Below are 22,230 nucleotides of genomic sequence, written 5' to 3'. Positions count from 1 at the left end.
CCAGCTCTTAGAAACAACAACACAACAACCAGAATGTTCCTTAGAAGCAAGAATGGGGTGACTCCAGTTTGTTGACTTTGAACGTGCCATCAGGAGAGACCTGCCACTGAGGATGGAGGTCAAGAAGAAGGCCGAGGGCAGGTCCTAGCAGAGCTGCAGCGGCCAGGCTTCCCAGCTTCGAGAAGGCTCTCAGGGCTGCGCAGCCTGCAGACATCTGGCAAGCACCCTCCCCACAAGCAAGATGCCCAAACGGAAGGCCAGCTGGGCGGAAAGGGTGGTGAAAGAGGAGCTCAAGGGGAGATCGGCGAGGTTGTCGGCGAAACCCGAGCCTGCTACAGCGGAGACGAAGCCAAAAACAGCAGCAGGAAAGGATAAATCTTCGGATGGAAAAGTGCAGGCAAACGGGGAAAGGTGAGCGAAGGATAAGTCGCTGCCAAGAAATGACAGACAGACGCTTCACCTGCCGAAGACGGAGAGATGGGAAATGAGGAGTCCGGCCACTGATGGAGCCGGAGGAGAAGAAGCCAAGTCTGACTCGTGCTTATCCTGCCTTGTCAGTGGGCCCTGCTATCTCCCTTCTTGTACAGTCCAGAGGAATATTCTTATCAACTATTTTGTAGATGCAAGTTTTTTTAGTAGCTCTACAAACATTTTCTCTCACATTAAAAATATCATTTTTACCAAACATTTTTAAAAAGGAGGAAAACCTACTTCATCCAATATTCTTTAAGTGTAAATGCTTTTTAAGAAAGATGTGAGTTCATTTGCTGGTTGTTTCTTTTTTGGTACACCCACCAGAAAATCATGGGATGTGGAGTTGTGGGAGCATTTGACTGTCTTGGGTGTCAACCTAACATTCCATGGAATGGGGTGGGGGGAGCTTTACATCCCGAATATGAAACCTTCTTAGTGGCAATTTGGAGTCCCTGCCGTGCATTTGTATGACTGGGGCATTTAAATTTTGTTTGCATGTTTTTGTTTTTTCCTTAATAGAATTGTGTCTGAACACTGCTCTGCCATCACGGCTTGCTTTCTTTCTTTTGTGAAATTGGCGGATTGTGTTTGAGGTGGAAATTGACACAGCAGGCCAGTTTCACGTTCAACGGTGTGCACAGGAAGCAGGCCACGCCATCAGCTGCTGGCCCCGGCATGCGTTTCCACCCCGTTCCCCCGCCTTCTCCGTGTGCCGCCTCTCGGTCCCCCTGCTGCTCTCGGTGTCTTTGGCCCTTGCAGTGTTGCTTGTGGACAGATGCTGCCCTTTTGGGGTCGCCGTTAATTGTTCCAAAGATATTCATCTTCTTTGCAGACACTGTCGTGTACCTGCTCAACCACGGCACTGGAAGGTGCTTCGGGGAGTGGCTTCAGTTCCACGTAAAAGGGAGCCTCAGGGTGGTCATTTCCGGGTCCCCCCGTCTCTAGCTTTCTTTGTGTAGACGTTGAGGTTTTATTAGAGAGATACCGTGAATGATTTGTCCATTTTGATTGACTTAGTTCACTCGGCACAAGGTCCTCCACTGTCACTGTGACATGTTTTGAGGATGCACGCGCACGGTATGTGTGTGCCGCATTGTTTATTCATTCATCTATCCATGGCAACCTAATTCCCCCCCACCCATTTTCTTTGCTGCTGCAATAATGCTGCTACGAATACGTGTGTGCATAAGTGAGCTTGTGTCACTGGTCTTATTTCTCTAGGACAGACACCTGTCAGTGGGATTGTGGCATCAGGAGAAGGCTGGTGTTGGGTCCCAGTCGAGCCGGCCTGACTCACAGCGAGCCCGACGCCCTGGCTCTCTGTGGTGTGCCTGTCGCGGCCGTCCAGTGTGCCGGATAACTCTGCTACGTGCTGGCAAGGGTTGGACGCTGGAGCGTGTAGCACGTGTGACTTTCCATTACGAACCAGTGGGACTTAAGATGTAACAGCTTATCAACATTTGAAGATGATGGAATTTCGGAACAAACTTTATCTTCATGCCATTTTAGGGGTTAGGGACATGCATCCAGATTGTGCACAGATTGTTCAGGATGTCCCTGTACTGATCTCAAAACCACCAATAACATAGCAGTTACCAGAAAAAAGCAGGCCCACGAGAAGAAAGAAGTAAGCTCTCTAAGAGACAGGCAGCCACGCAGCCACAAGGCTGGGTTCCAAGACCCCGGCAGCCAGGAACGGGGTGCTAAGGGGGATGTTCTCTGCTGCTTGTAGAGCAGAGGCGAGTCACACCCAACCCGACAGCCACCTCCACCATGGAGCGAGGCCATACTGTGGTCATCATGGCGGCTCTAGATCCAGCCCAAGACCCAGCTGCTGGATTTGACGTGACGTTAGCATAGGATGGGAAACTGGGTGGAGGCAGGTGAGATTATTCCAATGTGCTCCTTCGCCATGTTCATTTCTCTGCCATTGCCGAGAACCCCATCCTCTTGGAAAGGTAGGGAAACACACACACACACACACACACACACACACACACACACACACACACACACCCTTCACTAATCTCCTCTTCCTTTGTGTTCTTTCCACACCCTCCAGTCAGCCTGGGAGGGATGCTAACAGAAGCATGTCATCAGCATACATTATTTCTTTATTAGCCTGTTTCTCAATTCTGATTCTGGAACTATCCTGATTTCGTCTAATTGCAATTGCGCTGCGTTCCGCAGGCAGTAACGGCTCCTGTTGGGCGGGGGAACGGATACGGACCCTGTAGGATTTTCCTTCCTGCCCATATGCCTGGGACGCTGGACCATTAGCTTTAAGGCAGGCGCTTCATCTCCGCACAGTGTGACTCATCCTGCTTCTGGGAGAAGATGGACTTAGGGCATGTGTCTGGGAGAAGCAAAAAATACTTGAATTTCAGACGGGAGAGATTTTGTTTCTCAAGCTGTCCCCCAACCCCGCCCCATGCATCTGAACCTAAGATTGGTCCTGGAACCATTTATTCCTAAATAATTTAACTATATTCAAAGATAATCGGATGTTATTGTAGAAGAGTGTGTCTAATAAATTCCACTTGATCCGGGTGAATCAATTCAGGCAGCGCATAATTGAGTCTGTTAGCAAGGACTTTAGCAAGAATTTTGCAATCAGCGTTAATTAAGAAGATGGGACAATAATTTGTGCATAATTCCGGATCTTTTCCTGGCTTGCGAGTCAAAGTAATAAGAGCCAGGCTCGCGCTGGTGGTGGGATGGTGTCATTAGGTACTGATTTATAAGTGCTTAGAAAGGTTTAATTTCATTTCGCTCCAAGCAGGCTCTCCCTGCCCCCACAGGCTCTGAGCAGGGCGCACAGCCTGAGCTGCTCCCCCACCCCCAGGCCCCCATCCTGAGTGACCTCACGCTTCTCATGTCTGCTTTCATGATCCACCAGAACACCCCATGTGTCCTTGTTTTCTTCTCCAGGCCTTTGCTGAGTTATTTGAAACTGGGGACCCCATGCTATTGAGTGAGTGTGTGAGTGTGTGTGTGTGTGTGTGTGTGTGTGTGTGTGTGTGAGCTTCCTCAGACTGTAGAACAAAGTCCCCCAAAGTGTCTGGCTTTAAAGACTAGGAACCCAGCTCTGGGGGCCAGAAGTCCAAAGTGGAGTTTTAACTGAACTGACTTCTTTGAGGGCTCTGAGACAGGACCTGTCCATGTCTCTGCCCCAGTGACCCATGGCGTGGCTGCTGGCAACTCCTCAGAGCCATTGAGTGGATGCAGACCCTCAATCTTTGGGGTATTGCTTAACCACTGCGCTACCAGGATTAAGGTGTTATAGGCCACTAGCCATGTAGGATTGATGAGGATTCGCTTTACCAGTCATATAGGATTAAGGTCCTCTTTGCACAGCATACAGGAGACAGGTAGCCGAGTGACTACGTGCTGGTCTGCTAACTGCAAGGTCAGCAGTTCGAAGCCATCAGCCACTCCTCCGGAGAACAAGGAGGCTTTCTACTCCCAGAAAGAGTTTCAGTCTCGGAAATGAACAGGGGCAGTTCTTCCCTGTCCTGTAGGGCTGCCATCGCCTCGATGGCAGTGGTCTTTTGTTGGTGATTCTGGTATGTTCTCCACCAATGATCTCATCAAAGGAAGACTCTGTTTCCCACACACCATCCCTCTGCCTCTACAGGGGCCAAGACTGCAACAGATCCTTGTAGGGGACACAGGTCCACCCTGAATAGTGTAGAGGTGTCTATGGCTCAACCAGGACGCGCCCCATGGATCTTTCTGCAAGATGCCTCACGTGGGTCAGTCATCAGGGCACTTGCTGGTTTGCTGTCTGCCGTGACCCGACTGCTGACTGCAGGCCTTGGCTTTCCCGTTTGCAAAATGTAGTCATTGGAAGATACAACAGGAATGCCACAAGGGGATGGCTTTCATGAACAGAAATTTATTTTCTCACAGATCCATTAGTATTGTTAGGTGGCCTCAAATCCATTCCAATCATGACCCTGCCTCCAGCAGAATGAATGTTCACGCTGCCCGGCCCTGCCCCGTCCTCGCCACTGTTCTTGTGTTTGAGCCCATTGCTGCAGCCTCGGTGTCCAGCCAGCTCTTTGGGGGCCTTCCTCTTGTTCACTGCCCCTCTCCTTCACCAAGTGGCATTGATGTCCTTCTCTGGTCTCTCCTGACAACACAGCCGCAGTTTAGGAAGCTAGAAATCTGAATGCTGGGCGCCGGCTCTAGGGGAAGCCTTTCTCTCTGTTTGCATTGGGGGTGAGGAGTAGTGGGTGGGGGAGGACCCTCATCTTTTTGAGTTCTTCTTCCTGGAGTCCTTGGAGATTTCACGTGATGTGACCTCTGTCTTCCCTGATCTAGGATTCCTTGATGCTTTGTCTTACCTGCTCATTTTAATTCTCAAAAGTGATTGTTTTAAGACTCACCCCCCTGGGTTTGGTCTCATTGACATAGCAAAGCAAACCCCGTGTCCTCATGTGACTGGTCCCCAGGTATGCTGTGGTTAGGTGCTATGCTGTTGAGGTTGTTGGCTGCCATGGAGTGGATTCTGACCCATTGTGTGAGTCAGGGTAGACTAGAGAAACAAATTCATAGACACTCCTAAATGTGGGTAAGAGAGAACTTTATATAAAAGAGCAATTGTAATATCCCAGCCCAGTCCAGATCGAGTCCATAAGTCTGATATTAGCCCATATGGTCGATGCCAATCTATAATTCCCCTTCAGACTCATACATCACATGCAATAACATCGAATGCAGGAATATCACCGGCCAGTGGGTGGAAAGTCTTGTGGATCCAGTGGCAGTAGAAACATCTCAGCGCTGGAAGGGGTCTCCACGTCGTTCCTCAAGCTCCAGGGCTCTAGCATAGCTCCATGTGGCATGTCAATAGGAATGTCTCACAGGGAGTGTCTCTTTGTCCTGTCTCCAGCGAGCTATTTATCTGTGTAGTGCCTCCAAATGAGGTCATCAAGCTGCGACCCGATTGACAGTCTGAACTCCACCCCTTCACTCTTAATAGTCTTCAGTTAACACCAGATTTTGTAAGCCCCCCCCCCCCACTCCCATAGAGACCCTATGCACAACAGAGCAAAACACTGCCTGGTCCTGCACCAACCTCACAATTGTTCCTATATTCAAGCCCATAGAGGCAGCCTCTGTGTCGAGGGCCTTCCTCTTTTTCACTGCCCCTCCACTTTTCCAAACACGATGTCTGTCATCTCCAGGGACTGGCTTCTCCCGGAGACATGCACAAAGTATGTAAGATAATGTCTCATCATCCTTGCTGCTAAGGAGCACCCGGGCCATACTTCTTCCAAGATACCTGTTTGTCCTTTTATCAGTTAATGAGGCATTCAATATTTGTCTCCAGCAGCACAATGAAAATGTATCACTTCTTTTTCGTTCTTCCTTATTCCATGTCCAACTTTCACATGCATAAGCAGCAATGGAAAATACCATGGCTTAGGGCAGGCAGGCTTTAGTCCTCAAGCCAATATCCTTGCTTCTCAGTACTCTAAAGAGGTCTTGTATCCCAGATTGACCTGATGCAATGCGTCTTTCAATCACTTGACTGCTGCTTCCAGGAGCATTGATGTTGGATCCAAGCAAGACAAAATCCTTGACAACTTCAACCCTTTCTCTGTGTATCATTGTGTTAGGCTGGGTTGGCTAGAGAAACAAATCCAGTGACACTCATATATATAAAAGAGGGAGCTTTATATCACGAAGTAATTATATCAGGAAAACATCTCAGTCCAGTCTAGATCAAGTCCATAAGTCTGATACTAGTCCATAAATCCCTCTTCAGACTCATAACCACATGCAATGGTGCAGAATGCAGGAAGATCATGGGCTGGTGGGTAAAAGTCTTGTGGATCCAAGTCAGGGTCTGAAAGTTGGAAGGTGAAGGGAGAGAGAGAGAGAGAGAGAGAGAGAGAGAGAGAGAGAGAGAGAGAGAGAGAGAGAGAGACTCCCAGGTCCCTCCTCATGAGGAGGGCACACGCACAAGGAGGCACCATCAGGTTGTGATCAGATGGACAAGCTAGGCTCCATCCATTCACTTAGAGTTGTCAAAGGCTGCCCACAGGCTCTCTTTAAGTTTCAGTCCTAGAGAGGAGAGTTTCTTCATGACTCCAATTTTTTTTTTCCAGTTTCAGGAGCAAATCACAAGTTCAACATTCAAAAAGCCCAAGTGCTCTTTTTTACTTTCCTCAGTCTGCCAACAACCCTCTCAGCAAGTCTTTTCATGCAGATGTACTGAGCACTCAGGACACTGGGTGGGGATTATCTTTTCAGCACCTTCTTTGCAGGCATGTCCTACACTCATTTAAAGATCCAATTTAGTATAGCCCCTCTAGAAGGGCCACCCAGATGGGATGCAAAATCCAGGGTGCAGGATAGCACTGATGAACCACATCCCTATCCCCTAGTTCTTTAATATTTACTCTCCTTACTATTAAGGCTTTATTTGTTTTACTTCACTGATTATTTTGGATTTGTGTATGTTCATTTGTATAGTTAAGATTGCTCGGTACATGAAAGCCAAGACAGATGACCCTTTAGAAACAGTAACAGGAGTAATGATTCCCTTGGGGTATGGGAAGAGAGGGGGGCAGAGGAGGATAGGGAGCTGATAGCACTGATGACTGTATAACCCCTCGATGGGATCAAACAACAGACTTGTATGGGAATGTATATATTGGATCGTGTAAGATTTAGCAAACACACATACACAAAACCTATTATAGGTGGAAAATAATAAGTATTCCTCAGGGATGGAGTGGGGAAGGGAGGAGATACAGGGGAGGTGATATCAAGGAGTTCAAGAAGAAAAAAAATGTATTGACACTGATTGTGGTAGCAATCGCACAATCCTGCTTGATGTGATTAACTATGGGTTGTTCTGCTATCTGTAAGAGCTCCCAATAAAATGACTAAAACTAAATAAATAAGTAGTAAACACATTTAATGAAAAAAAATCCAATTTAATGACTGAAGGCAGTGGCTTACAAGCCCCAACAATCATTTTTATTATACATTATATCAATAATATTAGTCAGAAGAAATCAGTATAAACCTAGGATGGCCAGATCGTAAACTCAATTCTTAAAACAGTCAAATTCAATCCTTATCTAAACTATCCCATTCATATTTGATATGGCCTTAGGCCTCTGGGAGCATCAAGCCAGGGCAGGGCCTTCTTTTGAATATGCAGCCTGGTCTCAGAGAAGTTCAAGGGGCCATTTTGCCCCCTGAGCTAAAAAATTACATTGATCACATTCATTTTCATCATTTCAGACATGGATAACCAAAGAAAAGACTCAAAACTTTAACTTCCCATTTTTCTTTCCAGAAAACAGTTGAGTAAACAGTGTGGGCCTATCTGACCACTGGCTAGACAAAAAGAAAAACTACCATAAGGCAGAGGCCAAACAAGCATCCACTCTCCACCTTCATGATGTGTTTCTCTAGTACCCACTTTCCAAGTTACCATAATGTGTTAGGCCGAGTTGACCAGAGAAACAAAACCAGTGGTACTCCTACAATGAGCTTTATATCAAGAAGTATGCATATATCAGGAAAACATCCCAGCCAAGTCCAGATAAAGTTCATAAGTCTTATACTAGTCCATAAATCCCTCTTCAAATTCATGCAGCTACATGCAGTGATGCAGAATGCAGGCAGGTCATAGTCTGGTGGGTGCAAAGTCTTGTGGATTCCCAGGCAGTGTGTCACTCTGCGTACTTTAGAGAAACAAATCCACAGAAAGTCCAACATTAACCCATTAACCCCTATGTCTGACACCAGTCCTCAAAGTCCTCCTCCATCTCACAAAACACATACTATGATGCCGACTGCAGGAGGAAAGCCGAATCAGTGAATGTGTAAGCATCTCAGCACTGGCAGGGGTCTCCACATGGCTGCTCCAGCACCCAGGGCTGGATCAGATTAGGTCCATGTGGCTTCTCCTTAGGGATATCTTGCAGGAAGTGAGCCATGCCAGCTGAAGCAGGGAACTGGCTAAGGCAACTGCACCCTGGTCTGACCATCACAAAGCAAGAGACCCAAGAACTAGAAAGGCAAGGCTCACCGAGCCATTTATCCCTCCGCCCTTCAATGAACCCCACATGTGTTTATTGGCCAGGCTGGCACAGTAAACTAACTGCCTCAGGTGGTGAAATGCATCTCCAGGATGCTGGCAACCATCAGGATCAGAAAACTGGAAGATGAAGGCAGAGAGAAAAGGAGTTTCCCAGGACCTTCCTTATGAGGAGGCCACGCCCATAAGGAGGCACCATCCGGCTGTGATCTGATTGACAGGCTAGACTCCACCCTGATCCAGCTGTAAGGATTTTGGTCGTCTTTACATTGCTCTGTAATCCATGGTCCCATGGAGTTAGTTTTAAATCCTAGCGACTCAACAGGACCAAGTAGCTCTGAGGCTTTCTCGGGCTGTATTCTGTATGGAAGCAGATAGCCGTAACTTTCTCCAGTCGAGGGGCTGGGGGCTTTAACTGCTGATCGTTTGGATTGAAGTCGTGTTCCCTACCACAGGGATAACCCGAAACCAAATTCTCCCATCCAGTTGGGTTTGACTCAGGGTGACCCTGTAGGATAGAGTAGATCTGCCCCCTCCCCCCTCCTGGGCTCCCTAGGCCGTCATCTTCATGGGAGCCCATGTGAGACTGGAAGGGGCCACCTTGCTGACATTAGGTTAGTCACCAGGTGTGTTAGTCCGGGTAGACTAGAGAAACAAATTCATAGAGACTCAAATATGAACAAGAAAGTGGTCTATAAACAAGAGCAATTGAATATTCAGAAAACATCTTAGTCCAGTCCAGATCAAGTCCATAAGTCTGATATTAGCCCTTATGACTGATACCAAGCTATAAAGTCCTCTTCAGACTCACGAAACACATGCATTGATGCCGAGTGCAGGAAGATCACAGGCCAGTGGGTTGGAAGTCTTCTGGATCCAGTGACATTGTAAGCATCTCAGCTCTGGTAGGGGTCTCCAGGTCCAGAGGTCTGGCTGCATCAGCGTAGGTCCATGTGGCTTCTCCCACTCCAGGGCATAACACCATGTGTCTTGTCAGTAGTGCATCTCTCAGGGAGTGAGCTTTTAGAGAATCTCCAAAGGAGTGAGCAGAGAGAGACTGCCTCCTGTCTCCAAGGAGGAAAATACAGGAGGTCCCAGAATCCTCAGGATTCCTGAGAGGTGAGTTGGGTTCATGGTACCACCTGGCTTGGGCTCAGACTCATAGCCCAGCCTCTTCCTGTTGCCCCACGCTCCTCAGCTGGAAAATCAGGGTGGCCCTTGCTGGCCCCAGGGTAGGCCAGGAGAAGCCTGCCTTACCTAAGAGGTCTTTACTGGGTGTCTGATGTCTCCCACTGTCATCCTCTAGGCAGTTAGTCCCTCTAAAGGTCAGCCCCGGCCTGGCCCCAAGTCAGCTGCTGTCCAAGACTTAGAAGTGGGTCTATATCACTGTCCGGTTCTGGTCTTTAGATCTGCAACCTACCTTGCAACTCACAAGCCAGTGTCCCTCCTGGCCTGTGCTTGGCCACCTTCCAGAAGGTGGGGCATAGTCTTCACAGGTCCCCATGGGGAAGGCGATGGGGTTTAATTCATCTTCCCCACAGATGGTGTTTTGTTTAGCCTCTAGTTATTGAAACTTGTCAAGAACATCAGCAAAGACCCAGACTAATCCACTCCTTTTTACATGAGGAAATTCAGGTTCCACGAGGTAGACCGACATGTTCGAGGTCACACAGGCAGTGGAGGACCCAAGGCAGGAGGCCAGGTCATTTTCCTGGTGGCCGAGTGTCCTACTCCTTCCATCACCATGGCTCAGGGACCACTGGGACCATGCATTCTCCTGTCTCTGTGTTGGAATAGAGGCAGGAACAGTGATGGCTCAGTGGTAGAGTCCTTGCCTTTCACAAAAGAGACCACGGTTCGATTCCAGGCCAATGCACCTCATGTGTAGCTACCACCTCCCTCAGTGGAGCCTGGATTGTGGCTGTGATGCTGACCAGGGATCAGAGGAACTTCCAGACTCACATGGACTGGGAGGAAGGGTCTGATGGTCTGTTGAGAGCCAGCCAATGAAAACTTTATGCATCGGTGGTGGTTACATCATCTGGTGTCCATTCAGGACTTGAGAGGATTAAGAGTGAAGGAGTGGAGTCTAGTCTGTCAATGGGGTCACAGCCAATGAGGCCTCTGTGGGCATGGCCTTCCCCTGAGGATTCTGGGAAAACTCTGGTATTTTCCTCCTTGGAGATGGGAGATACTTTCTCTCTCTGCTGACTATCTATGAGACATCCCTGAGGAGAAGCCACATGGACCTACTCTGATGCAGCCCTGGGTGCTGGAGAAGCCACGGGGAGACCCCTGCCAGCGCTGAGATGTTTACCATGCCACTGGATCCACAAGACTTCCTGCCCACTGGCCCGTGATCTTCCTGCACTCGGCATCAATGCATGTGTTTCGTGAGTCTGAAGAGGACTTTGTAGATTGGTATTGGACATATGGGCTAATAGTGGACTTATGGGCTTGGGCTGAACTGGGTTGGGGTGCTTTCTTAATGTACAATTACCCTTTATATAAAACTCTCTCTTATACACATATGAGGGTCTATGGATTCAGTTCACTAGTCTACCTGGACTAACACAGCATCACTGTGGCAGGTGGATGGTTGTGTGTCAGCCTGACGTATGAAAGTGAAGGGGTGGGATCCAACCTGCCAATCAGCTTGATGATGCCTCCTTGGGGAGGTGTGGCCTTCTTATAACCGGGGAACCTCCCTCTTGCTCTCTGCCTCTCCTTCTTCCTGCTTGCTAGGACTCTGCCCACCTCCAGGGGTGGCCCCATGTGGGTCACTGACCCCGAGAGCTGTCGGTGCCCTGCCTTGTTCCCACTGACCTTGCGGGTGAGACTCTGCCCCCGCAGGCCTGTGACGCTCCTGCTTCCTTCTTCACCTTTCTGAGTCACTGGCCTACTCCTCGGTCTGAAGAGGGCTTTAAGGACTGGCATTGGAATGATGGACTTGCATTGGATTGGGCTGGGATGCCTTCTTGTTAGAAGTTCACTTCTTGAGATAAAGCTCTTTCTGATCAATAGATGAGCGTCACTGGATTTGTTTCTCAAGAGAACCCGGCCGAACCAAACAGCATGATTTGCTCTACTATTGATTCAGGTGATGGTGGAGGTCCAGGCTCACTTAATGCACACTCAACGGTCAGGCGTGCCCCTCCTCCACCCCCTGAGCTGACCCCTCTTCCATGCTCACCAGGCTAGTGGCTCCTCCTCAGAGTGCGCCCTGAATCACGCTTTCTGGAGCGCCGGTTGGGTGAGGTAGACGTCTGTCTCCTACAGACAGATCACCTTTCCCATCGGCTCCCACGCCCATCACAGGCACATCTATACGCAGTCCCCACCTATACGTGCTGCTGGGTGCAATCTCTTAATAAAATCCCAATTAGTATTTCTTTAACTTGCCTCCAGATGCTTAAATACCATTACCCCAAACACAACAGAATGCCACTATTTTTCTATTTCAATCAAGAATTCAAGTAGCATCTTGACTTGTATATAATAGATCAGCAGCAAAATCACGGGATGCTGGCGCCTTAATCATGGCAATTAGTAATCAGTTGTTTCTTAAGTAGTTTGATTATGCCAGTTACCAAATTGTACAGTTCATGCGTTTGGGGGCTGGATGGGTCTTGCCACCCGCCTGTCCTCCCTCCCTCTCTCCCTCCCTCATTCCCTCCCTCCCTCCGTCTCTTCTTGGTGGTGAGCAAGCAAGCCACTTGGTTCAAGAAGGAGGGAAGGACAAATCATGGAATTATTAACAAGGAGAGAGTCGGCTTCAGCAGCACGTAGAATTAAATATTTCCAGGCAGGAAAACAGATCCCAAGAGTGTCTATGTAAGAACACGCAACACCACCCAGCCAAAGGCCAGCGGAGTGTGGGCCACGCTTATCTACGCCCCAACACCATTTCTGGGAGCTGCTTCTCAGGATCAACTCCCCAGACAAGCTCTGGAGACCGACTAGGGTTGGACAAGACAAAGGCTGGCCTTTGTAGTTAGTGGTCATCGAGCTCATCGCAACTGATAATGACTCCCAGTGACAGAGTCGTGTCCCACTGGGTGTTCAGGGTGGTCACCTTCATGGAAGCAGCTCACCAGGGCTTTCCTAGGCAAGAGCCACTTTCTTGATGTCGGGGGCCACCAAGTTGATTCTAATTCGCAGCCACCTCTCTGTCCAACAGATGACACCTGCTGGGTCCTGCGCCAACCTCACAGTGGTTGCTATGCTGGAGCCCAGGCCTGTAGCCTTGTAATCAATCCATCTCTTTAAAATTACTGATTGGTAATTAATACACATATCGTATCATTCCACACTTCAGTCACATCAAGCAGAATGGTACAATTACTGCCACCATCAGTTTCCAATCAAAACATTCTTGTTCCTTCCTGGACTCGACACTGTCTCCCTCTCACCTCCTGCCACCACCACTGTGCCCCCTTATTCTATCTTGCTTTCCCTGTAGGTTCCTCAATCCTGAGTTTCATTGACCGAAACACAGAGAAACATTGAGAAACACAACCTCAAGAGGGTGCCCTCCGAGGACATCACACATCTGAGACACACCCTCGTGTGAATGAAGAAAAGCAAACAAGAATACAGGTAATGTTGAAAACCAGATCAGGTCCAGCCTGCAGTAGAGGGCGGGGGGAATCAACCGACAAAGTTTTAACTCTTCAAGTCAGATGTATGCCTTTGACCTTCTAGACGCATCTCTCCGATGCCCTTTGTTTAGCCACCCCTCTCCTCCCATTCCTCAACTGTGGATAGAGGGAGTTCAACGGAGGTTTATTTCCTATGTTGTTTCTACAAATGACTCTTGGGTTCCCACTGCCACCCAAAACCTTCTGCAAACTGGATTCTCACAGTTCAGGCTCTGATACTAATCCCTCCTTCGATCTCAGACTATATGATTTACAATCCTTTGGTGACTGATGATGGTGTGCTCCTTCCATGTGGACTTAGTTAACACCTCACTTAGATGGCTGCTTGTTTGGAGACAAGCCTTTAAGACCCCAATTTTCTCTGATAGCCGGGCACCATCTAATCTCTTTGCCACATTTTGCTTTAGCACTCATATCTTCGGTGTTCCCTTTCTGAGGGAGAATAATGAGCAGGGCCATGATGTAAGACTGAATTGTGCTTCAGTTGGAGCTAGGATTTAGTGTGAGCCCAAAATCCATTCCTGGACCTATTTTTTTCTTTCTTCTTTTAGTTTATCATTATTTGGGAGTTCATATATATGTCATATCATTCCATAGTTCAATCATACCAAGTAAAATTGTACAATTGCTTCTTTCTCTGGACTCCTTGACATCGCCTCCCCTTTAGCCCCCACCACCCCTGTACCCCCACCCCCGAAACCTTTAGTCTACTTGCTATAGGTTCATCAATTCTGGGTTTCAGCTACCAAAACCCAGAAAAACATATAACAATTTCAAGAGGGTGATCCCCAAGGACATAACACCTCTGAGATATACCCTAAAATGAACAAACAGAACAAAATAAAACAGAATGTCCCTCACAGTTGTGCCGGGATAATACATCTCTTACTACAGCATATAGAGCATTGATGTAGCAAGACCTTGTTTGTCTGCCTGCCAACACCTCAACAGTCTTGGTACGGCTGTCTTCTGCTTCCTCAGTCACCGTGTGTTTCTGACTTAAGTCTTCTAGTTACGAGTGTGTCTGAGGTAGAGTCCAGTTCATCCGGTGGAGTTCCCTCACGTGCTCTCTTGGATGAAGCCTCTGGAGCATGCGGTGCCCCTTGAAGATCCAGGACTCAGTGTCCCAGCGCTCCACAGCACCCGAGCAGGGTCCCCAGGAGACACCCAGAAGCCTGGGTCAGTGTGGCCCATTCAGTGCATACCACTAAAGAATGTCCCCCTAGAGTCCCCAAAAGAATTTTCAGTCATTGTTCCCCCAAACTGGAGGTAAGTCCTCCCTCTTTTCCTACCAACAGACATACATTTGTGTTCTCCCAGACATGTCTGCTCCCTCTCCCTCTCCTGAGTTGTTTCCCCATCAGTATTCCTCATCCCTCTGGTAGGGCTGCCTACCTGTTCGGGGGAGGGGGAGCTTCATCATAGATTTACATGGCAGCCACTCAGTAGACAACATCCCCTTTTCCTCCCTTGACCATTTGATTCCAGTTGACGTGAGGTGCCCTATGGCCAAGTGGCCTTCAAAAATACGTACGTACAGCAGATGGTGTGTGGCTCATTGGCACTGGTCAGGCTCTCTACTAGGCTGCCTGGCAACCTTGACCAGCAGACTGGATGCCCTACAGCCTGAGCTTGTGGCCATACTGCTGCTTGTTCCTGCAGCAGGGGGACTCATAGAGTAGTTGTCCTTTTGTGTTTGACTAACTTTACTCAGCATGATGTCTTCCAGATCCCTCCATGTCTTGAGGTGTTTCATTGCTGCTTTTCAGAGATGCGTAGTATTTCATTGTGTGTATGTACCAGGGTTTTTTGTTTTGTTTTGATTTTACCCACTCTTCTATTGATGGGAATTTAGACTGTTTCCAGCTTCTTGCTATTGTGAACCATGCTGCTGATGAACATGGGAACAAAAGTCTGCTTGTGTTCCGTTTCTTATTCTCTGGGGTATGTGCCCAGTATTGGCATTGCTGGATCACATGGCAGTTTGACTGTCATCTCTTTTAGGGATCACCATACCCCCTTCCACAGAGGCTGTGCGTATTTACAAGCCCACCAGCAATGGATGAGCGTTCCCATCTCACCACACCCTCTCCAGCATGTGTTGTCCTCAGTTTATTTACATTGGCTACAGTGATGGGTGTTAGATGATATCTCATGCTTGTTTTAATTTGCACTTCCCGGAAGGCTAATGGCTGGAAGCATTTCCTCATGTGTCTGTTAGCCATCGAGTGTCCTCCGCTGTGAATCATCTGTTCAGGTCCTGTGCCCACCTTTTCAGAGGGTGATTCGTTTTTTCTTGTTGTCAGCTTGTAGGATACTGTAGCTATTAGTAATTAGTCCTTTGCCTGCTAGGTTGTTACTAAATATCTTTTCTCAGTCTACGGACTTTCCTTTTCCTCTTTTAACGAAGTCTTTCAATGTACACAAGTGTTTTATTTTTTATAGGTCCCAGTCATCTATTTCATCTTCCACGGACTGTTTCCTTTGTTATCTCTGAAAGCCTGTGTATTCCCTGCACTAGGGCTTCTAGCTCTGTCCTGGTTTTCTCACCGATGATCCGGAGAGCTGTGGGTTTTACATATAGGTCTTTGACCCACCTTGAGTTAGTCTTTGTGTGGAGTGAGACTTGGGTCTTGTTTCATTATCTGCACGTGGACATCCACCTTTTCCAGCACTGTTTTCAGTCCATCTTGTTGAAGGTCTTCCTCTTATCGCTGACCCTCTACTTCACTGAGCTTCACGTCCTTCTACAGGGGCTGGTCGCTCCTGATAACAAGTCTAAAGAATGTGAGATGGAGTCTCTCACCTCTAAGGAGCATCCTGGCTGTTCTGCTCCCAGGGTGCACTTGTTCAATGCTCTGGCCATCTTGTATGGTCACCATTCTTTGCCCACACCCCTCTCAAAGGTCTCAGCTGTGTTGAGCCTTCCTGAGGAAGGATGTCTATAAGAGATTGAAAATAACCAGGGGAACCTTAGTCTCTACGGTGATGCCTTTGTTTTAAAGACTTTAAAGAGATCTTTTGAGCAACAGGCATGCTCAGTGCAACACATCACTCAACTTTCTGACGGCTGCGCCCATGGGAGTTGATCATGGCACCAAGGAAAGGGCATCCTTGACAACTTCCACCTGTTCTCTGCTTCATCACGTTGACCGCGCTGCTCGATCGTGGTCCAGCTTTATGTGGACGTGGAGCAGAATCCTTGGGTGGGATCAACTGCTGCCCTCCCCATCAGCCGCCGAAGGCATAGCCACAGCCCCCCAGGGCTCGGACCCCTGCCCTTGAGAAGCTTGGGCTTGAGTTTGATGGGTCCCGTGGAATTGTAGGTGTTGTCCAGCAAGACTGGACCTTCCAGGAAGGGATGGAGAGGGAGAAGGCGTGTTCTGACTGATCGTGTGTTCTGACTGAGTTGGCCTGTTCTGTCTGAGATCGTATGTTCTGACAGAAAGGGCGTGTTCTGACTGAGGTGTCCTGTTCTTACAGAGCTGGCATGTTGTGACTAAGATCATATGTTCTGAGATCATGTGTTCTGACAGAGCTGACATGTTGTGACTAACATCATATGTTCTGAGATCATGTGTTCTGACAGAGCTGGCATGTTCTGCTGGAGGGCCTGCTGAGGACGTCGTCCGGGAGGGCAGGGCCACCCTCCAGACTCTCCATGTGGGAACTGGAATGATGGGTTACTGTGGGTGAACTAGAGAGGTACTCTCTCATCTGGAGTCTGGGTGCTCGTGAGGGTCAGGGTACAGCGCTGGTGGGGACCCCTGATGGTTATGATGGGTGTCACAGATTAGGAGCCAATGGCCGGGGGGTCTGGGCTCAGTCCTGCTCACCCCTTCCATGGCCCAGCCCTGGTTTCTTCATCTTCACCCCCACTTCCCAGCGGGAGCACACTCCTGACAGTCCCCCTTCCCAACACAGACTATACCCCAACTTCTAACTCCAGTGGCCAGACGCTACTGAGTGAGAGCAGGGTCCCCCATAAGACGGCACCACTCTGGGGAGGCCTCAGGCCACCCTCACATCTGACCAGCTGGTTCAAAGTTCTGGGGATCCTATCAACCCCCTCAGTTCAATAATTCACATGAACCCCCACCAAACGCAGCGCTTTACTTGGGGCTGTAGTTTTACTCCTGCAGAAGGATAGGAAAGAGAACCAACCACAGACAGCACCCGGGAGAGCCCTGAGGTAGTTAGTGTATTGTGCTAATCTGCCAATAGACACATGTGCGGTTAATTGAAGGGTGGAGGGATAAACGACTCAGTGAGCCTTGCCTTTCGAGTTTTCAGGTCTCTTACTTTGTGATGGCTGGACCAGGGTGCAGCTGCCTTAGCCAGTTCTCTGCTTCAGTTGGCAAGGCACACTTCCTGCAAGACATCCCCAAGGAGAAGCCACATGGACCTACCCCAATGCAGCCTTGGGTGCTGGAGCACCCTTGTGGAGACCTGCCAGCACTGAGATGCTTACACGCTCACCGACTTGGCTTTCCTCCTGCAGTCAGCATCATTGTGTCTATCTTGCGTCTATGGAGGAGGACTTTGTGGATTGGTGTCGGACATATGGGTTAATATTGGACTTGTGGGCTTGGGCAGCACTGGGTTAGGATGTTTTCTTGATGTGCACTTACCCTTTATATAAAACTCTCTCTTACACATGAGTTTCTGTGGATTTGTTTCTCTAAAGTACCCAGACTAACGCAGGCCCCAACCCGAGGCTTTACAAAGTCCTCCAGGGTCCTGTCCCCCAGCGGGAGTTGGCCCGAGCCTCCGTGACCAGTTTGTGCTGAGGCCTCCCTATGCAGGGGGACAGGTGAAATCATCAACCGCACGATTGAGCCCAACCTCCAGTCCCTTCCCATCACCCCAGAGATCACTCTCGGGCCCTTTGGTTCAAAGCTCCGCTCTGCGTCATTCACTCCTCGTCTGGCAGAGAGATACACCTGTGAGTGTGTCATCCACAGCGGAGCCATTGGTGGCTCTGTGGTCGAATTCTCAACCTTTCGGGCAGGGGACCTGGGTTTGATTCCCAACCATGCACCTCATTCATGGCCACCGCCGTCTGCCCGTGGAGGCTTGTGAACCGTCACGATGGAACTCCCAGTCTAAAGCAAAGTGGGAAGAAAGGCCAGGCAGTCCCCTTTTGGAAACTGGCCACGGACAACTTTAAGGATCACAACAGGAGGTGCAGCCACTGGCCGTGGGGTTGACGTGGGACCGGGCAGTGGGCTGTTCGGTTGTGCGTGGGGTCGGCCGATGCAACAGTGGTTCACAACGACCCCCAATCAGACAAGTGCTTTCTAACTAACTAGGATGATGGTGGGAGGGGATGCAGTTTCATTAGCGTGAATTTCACGGGACTCAGGCACCCAGCCGAGCTCCGGGAAAGTAGGAGCTTTGCAGGCCTGTTGTTGTTGCTGTGAAAGTGCAGCAGAGTGAGTTCTGACCCTCAGGGACCCCATGAGCAAACAGAACCAAACCCTGCCTGGTCCTGTGCCGCTCTCCCGGTGGTTCCCATGCCTGGGCCCATGGTTGTAGCCACGGTGTCCACCCGAGCTTGAAGTGCGGTCAGAGTTGATGGTCATTGCCTGGACATAGAGTCTGTGCGTGCAGAATGGGCCTGGCCTTGTTCCAGGAAGAGGCGCTCTGGTGATGTAATGGATAACGCGTTGGGCTGCTAACTGCAGGGTTATAAGTTCCAACCGACCAGCCCCTTGTAAAAGAGAGATGAAGCTTTCTGCTCCTGTAATGAGTGAGAACCCCCAAAACTCACAGGGGCAGCTCTACCCTGTCCTACAGGCTGGCTGTGAGTCAGAATGGACTCAGTGGCAGTGGGTCTGGGATTTGGTCTGGTTCCTGGAGATTGCCCCTGAATCCCTGGGATTCCCCAGATGTGGCCAGTCTTGGTCATCTCCTTGAGGGTCTGTCTTCCCACAAATGAGTGGAGATCCTCTTCTAAGTCTGTTTCCATGCTTCAGCCTCAGCTCTGGGTGGTCAACCTCCAGGATCTCCAAACTCCCTGCCAGAGCCTCGATTCAGAGCCACAGCAACCCTGCAGGGCAGGGTGACCCCCCCCCCCCCCACGTGGGTTTCTGAGATGGTCACTCTTTACAGGAATGGACAGCCTCGTCTTTCTCCCAAGGAGCGGCTGGTGGGGCCAAACGTCTGGCCTTGAGGTTAGCGGCTCAGAGCGCAGCCTGCTCTGTCCACCGTGGACAGCATCCTTGTTCAGAGAGATGCAGCTCAGTCAGGGTTAAGGAACATGAGTGTGCACGTGTGTGCACATGTGTGTTGGGAGTCTAAGTGGTGAGAGGAGAGGAGCCCTGTGAGACCACCTGGGGCATCTAGAAAATAGCACAGTGATCTTGAAAGTGAGCCCAAGGCCGAGGGGGAAGGTTCTCAGCAACATATGTGACGGGTCTGTGGGACGGAATTTTCCACATATCACATGTCCATGAAAGTAGCATGTATAAGCACATATCACTGACGGCACACACGGGAAAGGAACCCTCTTTCAAAAGGAAGCGGTGTGTGCGCAATCGGGGTGTATGGAGGGTAGGTGTGTGCCTCCTGAAGCAGTCCACCCAATGAACAAGAAGATGCGACAACGGGGGTGGGGGGTGGGAATGAATGTCCCAGGACACACACAGAGAAGTCTCAGGAGGGGAGAGTTACAGAGACCACCAAAGGCTTGGGGCCGGGCTGTTGGTGGGGGTGGGGGTGGGGTGCGGTGGCTTGATCCGGAGCAGTTGGGACGGAGCAGGCCAGAGGGACTGCTGGTGAGAATCCCACCAGCCAGTTAGGTCGGACTATTCCGGGGTCAGTGGTGTGAGAGGCCCTTTGGGAGAACAAAAGAAACAGCCAATCTTGCCCTTCGGGCCACGCTGCCCCAGGGCTTATCCCCAGGATCCCAAACTGGACTAGGGAAATGCCCGGGTGCACTGCGTTTGCTAACGACAGCATCACTTACAAAAGTTAGAGTGTAACTCCGCTTAAGTATTTTATGGGCAATCACCTTAATAGGCTATTGAAATTAAGAAGGCTTTGTGGCAGCACGGAGCATGTGTCGGATGTATTAACTCACAGGAGCGGAGCGCCGAGTGTGCTTTATGCCTTGCTTAGAAATAGATGAGGTTTACACGCCCCGTGGGCACGCTCAGGGGGGAGGGGGAGCTGGAGAAGTGGAAACAGCCTCAGCGTTAGGATGTGTGTGTGCTTCGAAAGGTGTGTGGGAACATTCTATGATCTTCAGTTCCCGCTATGGAGACCTGTGTGTCCGTGTGGTTAGCTGTGAGGTAGGTGCCGCGGGGTTGGGTCTGATGCGCAGCGACCTGAAGCACAAGAGAGCAAGCCCTACCCCACCCTGTGCTGCCTCACACTGGTGTGTGTGTGTCTATATACAGACTCCCCGCTGCTGTCAAGCCCATTCTGGCTCACACTGCCCCTGTGGGACACGGAAGGCCTGCCCTGCAAGTTTTCCAAGGTGGCAGTGGATCGTTCTGCAGACAGACTGCCCCCTCCTTCTTCCATGGAGCATTTGGTGGCTTTGAACCACGGTCCTTTCTGTGAGAAGCTGGGTGCTGTAACCATGTGTCACCAGGGCTCCTGACACACACACACACACACACACACATGCACATACGCACACATACACTCATACACACATGCACACAGACACACACACGTGCAGAGACACACATACATACACATATAAACACGCACATACACACCTATACACCTATATGTACACACATGCACACATGCATACGTATGTAGACACACACATGGGTAGACACACACATGTGCACACACATGCACACACATATACATTCACAGACTTATACATACGAACACACACACAAACAATACATATACAACATCCACCCATACACACAAACACATATGTATACATACATGCAATGTATACATATGTGCACACGCATATAGGTATAAACTCACACACACATACACATGCATGTACCTATCAGGACTTCCTGACTGATGGCCAGCAAAAAGATTGGTGGCTTGAAGGTGACTCAGAGAAAAAGCCTGGTGATCTGCTCCTGGGCGGTCACAGCCCTGAGTGCCCTTTGGACACACTTATACCTGGCTCACGTTGGCGGGAGTGGGGGGGCATCACTCAGCTCAGTAACAACCCTCAGGGACCACAGACACCTCCAGTAAGCACACACACCTACAAACATAAGCCCAGATCAGATGGCCGAGCTCAGAGCCTTGGCCTTTTCCCAGCCATCTGTCCTTCCACCTCTGGAGTGACACCCCTGTCTGTCCCAAGCCCCCCCACCCACCACCTCCCTGCCCCAGGAAACACGGTGTGGCTGGTTTACCTAGAAGCACCGCCGTGGGCAGCTGGGCGGAGGGCTCCTTCATCCAGTCGTCATTGGCCAGCTCGATCGTGGCATCCGCGTGCTGGACTTGTGAGCAGAGCAAGGTTTCTACTTCGTCCTCGTCCCCAGCATCCAGGGCCAGCTTCAGTCGGGTCACTAGATCTGAGCTGAGCGGGTAGTCGGGGTAGTCATCCTCACGGTTCATTGTGCTGTCTCACACTGACCAGCACTCCTGCTCGCCTGACTCCCAAGTGAGCGGCTGTCCTGAGTGGACCTGGACTGTTAGCTATAAATAGCAGGAGACTGGCTCCTGCTGCCAGAGCCGCGGGGCAGCTTTCAGAGGACGCCAGCCCAGGACTGTTCTGGAGCAGGCCGGGAGATAGCTGTGGGAGGGTAGGCAGCAGAAGACAGCGTTCCAAAAGGGACGCTGACAAGGATGGTTGACAACAATGCTGTCGTCTTTGATCCCAAGTGAGAGCTGTCTGGGAAAGGCGCTCGGAGCCTCTGTCCTGCTGAAAGGAAGGTTCTGAGAGATGCGATGGTGCCCGCCTGCATTCTCTCTGAAAGCAGGCTGGCCGCCCAGACACTGGGCCAGGCTTGAGCTGAACAGACCGCCGAATGGACCCGCCTCTGTGGTTTCCAAATGGAGCGAGAGAGGACTGTCGGACTTCCAGAAGAC

The 22,230-nt window shown here is 49.9% G+C and overlaps 1 protein-coding gene across 1 annotated transcript in view; it reads right to left on the bottom strand.

Moving 5' to 3' along the window:
• The window catches only part of ASB18 (ankyrin repeat and SOCS box containing 18), a 78,638-nt gene extending 56,882 nt beyond the window's left edge, over positions 1-21,756 (bottom strand). Inside the window, exons 1-2 of the mRNA XM_075530132.1 lie at positions 21,552-21,756; positions 21,513-21,515 (exon numbers count right to left, since the gene is read on the bottom strand). Of these exons, the coding sequence (XP_075386247.1) occupies positions 21,513-21,515; positions 21,552-21,756 (208 nt within the window). The remainder of the gene's footprint in view (positions 1-21,512; positions 21,516-21,551) is intronic.
• Positions 21,757-22,230: the final 474 nt, after the last annotated feature.

The sequence above is a fragment of the Tenrec ecaudatus genome, chromosome 13, assembly GCF_050624435.1.
Source record: "Tenrec ecaudatus isolate mTenEca1 chromosome 13, mTenEca1.hap1, whole genome shotgun sequence".
Classification (NCBI taxonomy): domain Eukaryota; kingdom Metazoa; phylum Chordata; class Mammalia; order Afrosoricida; family Tenrecidae; genus Tenrec; species Tenrec ecaudatus.
Note: the sequence above shows the minus strand (reverse complement) of the source record. Positions and strands in the feature narration are given on the sequence as shown.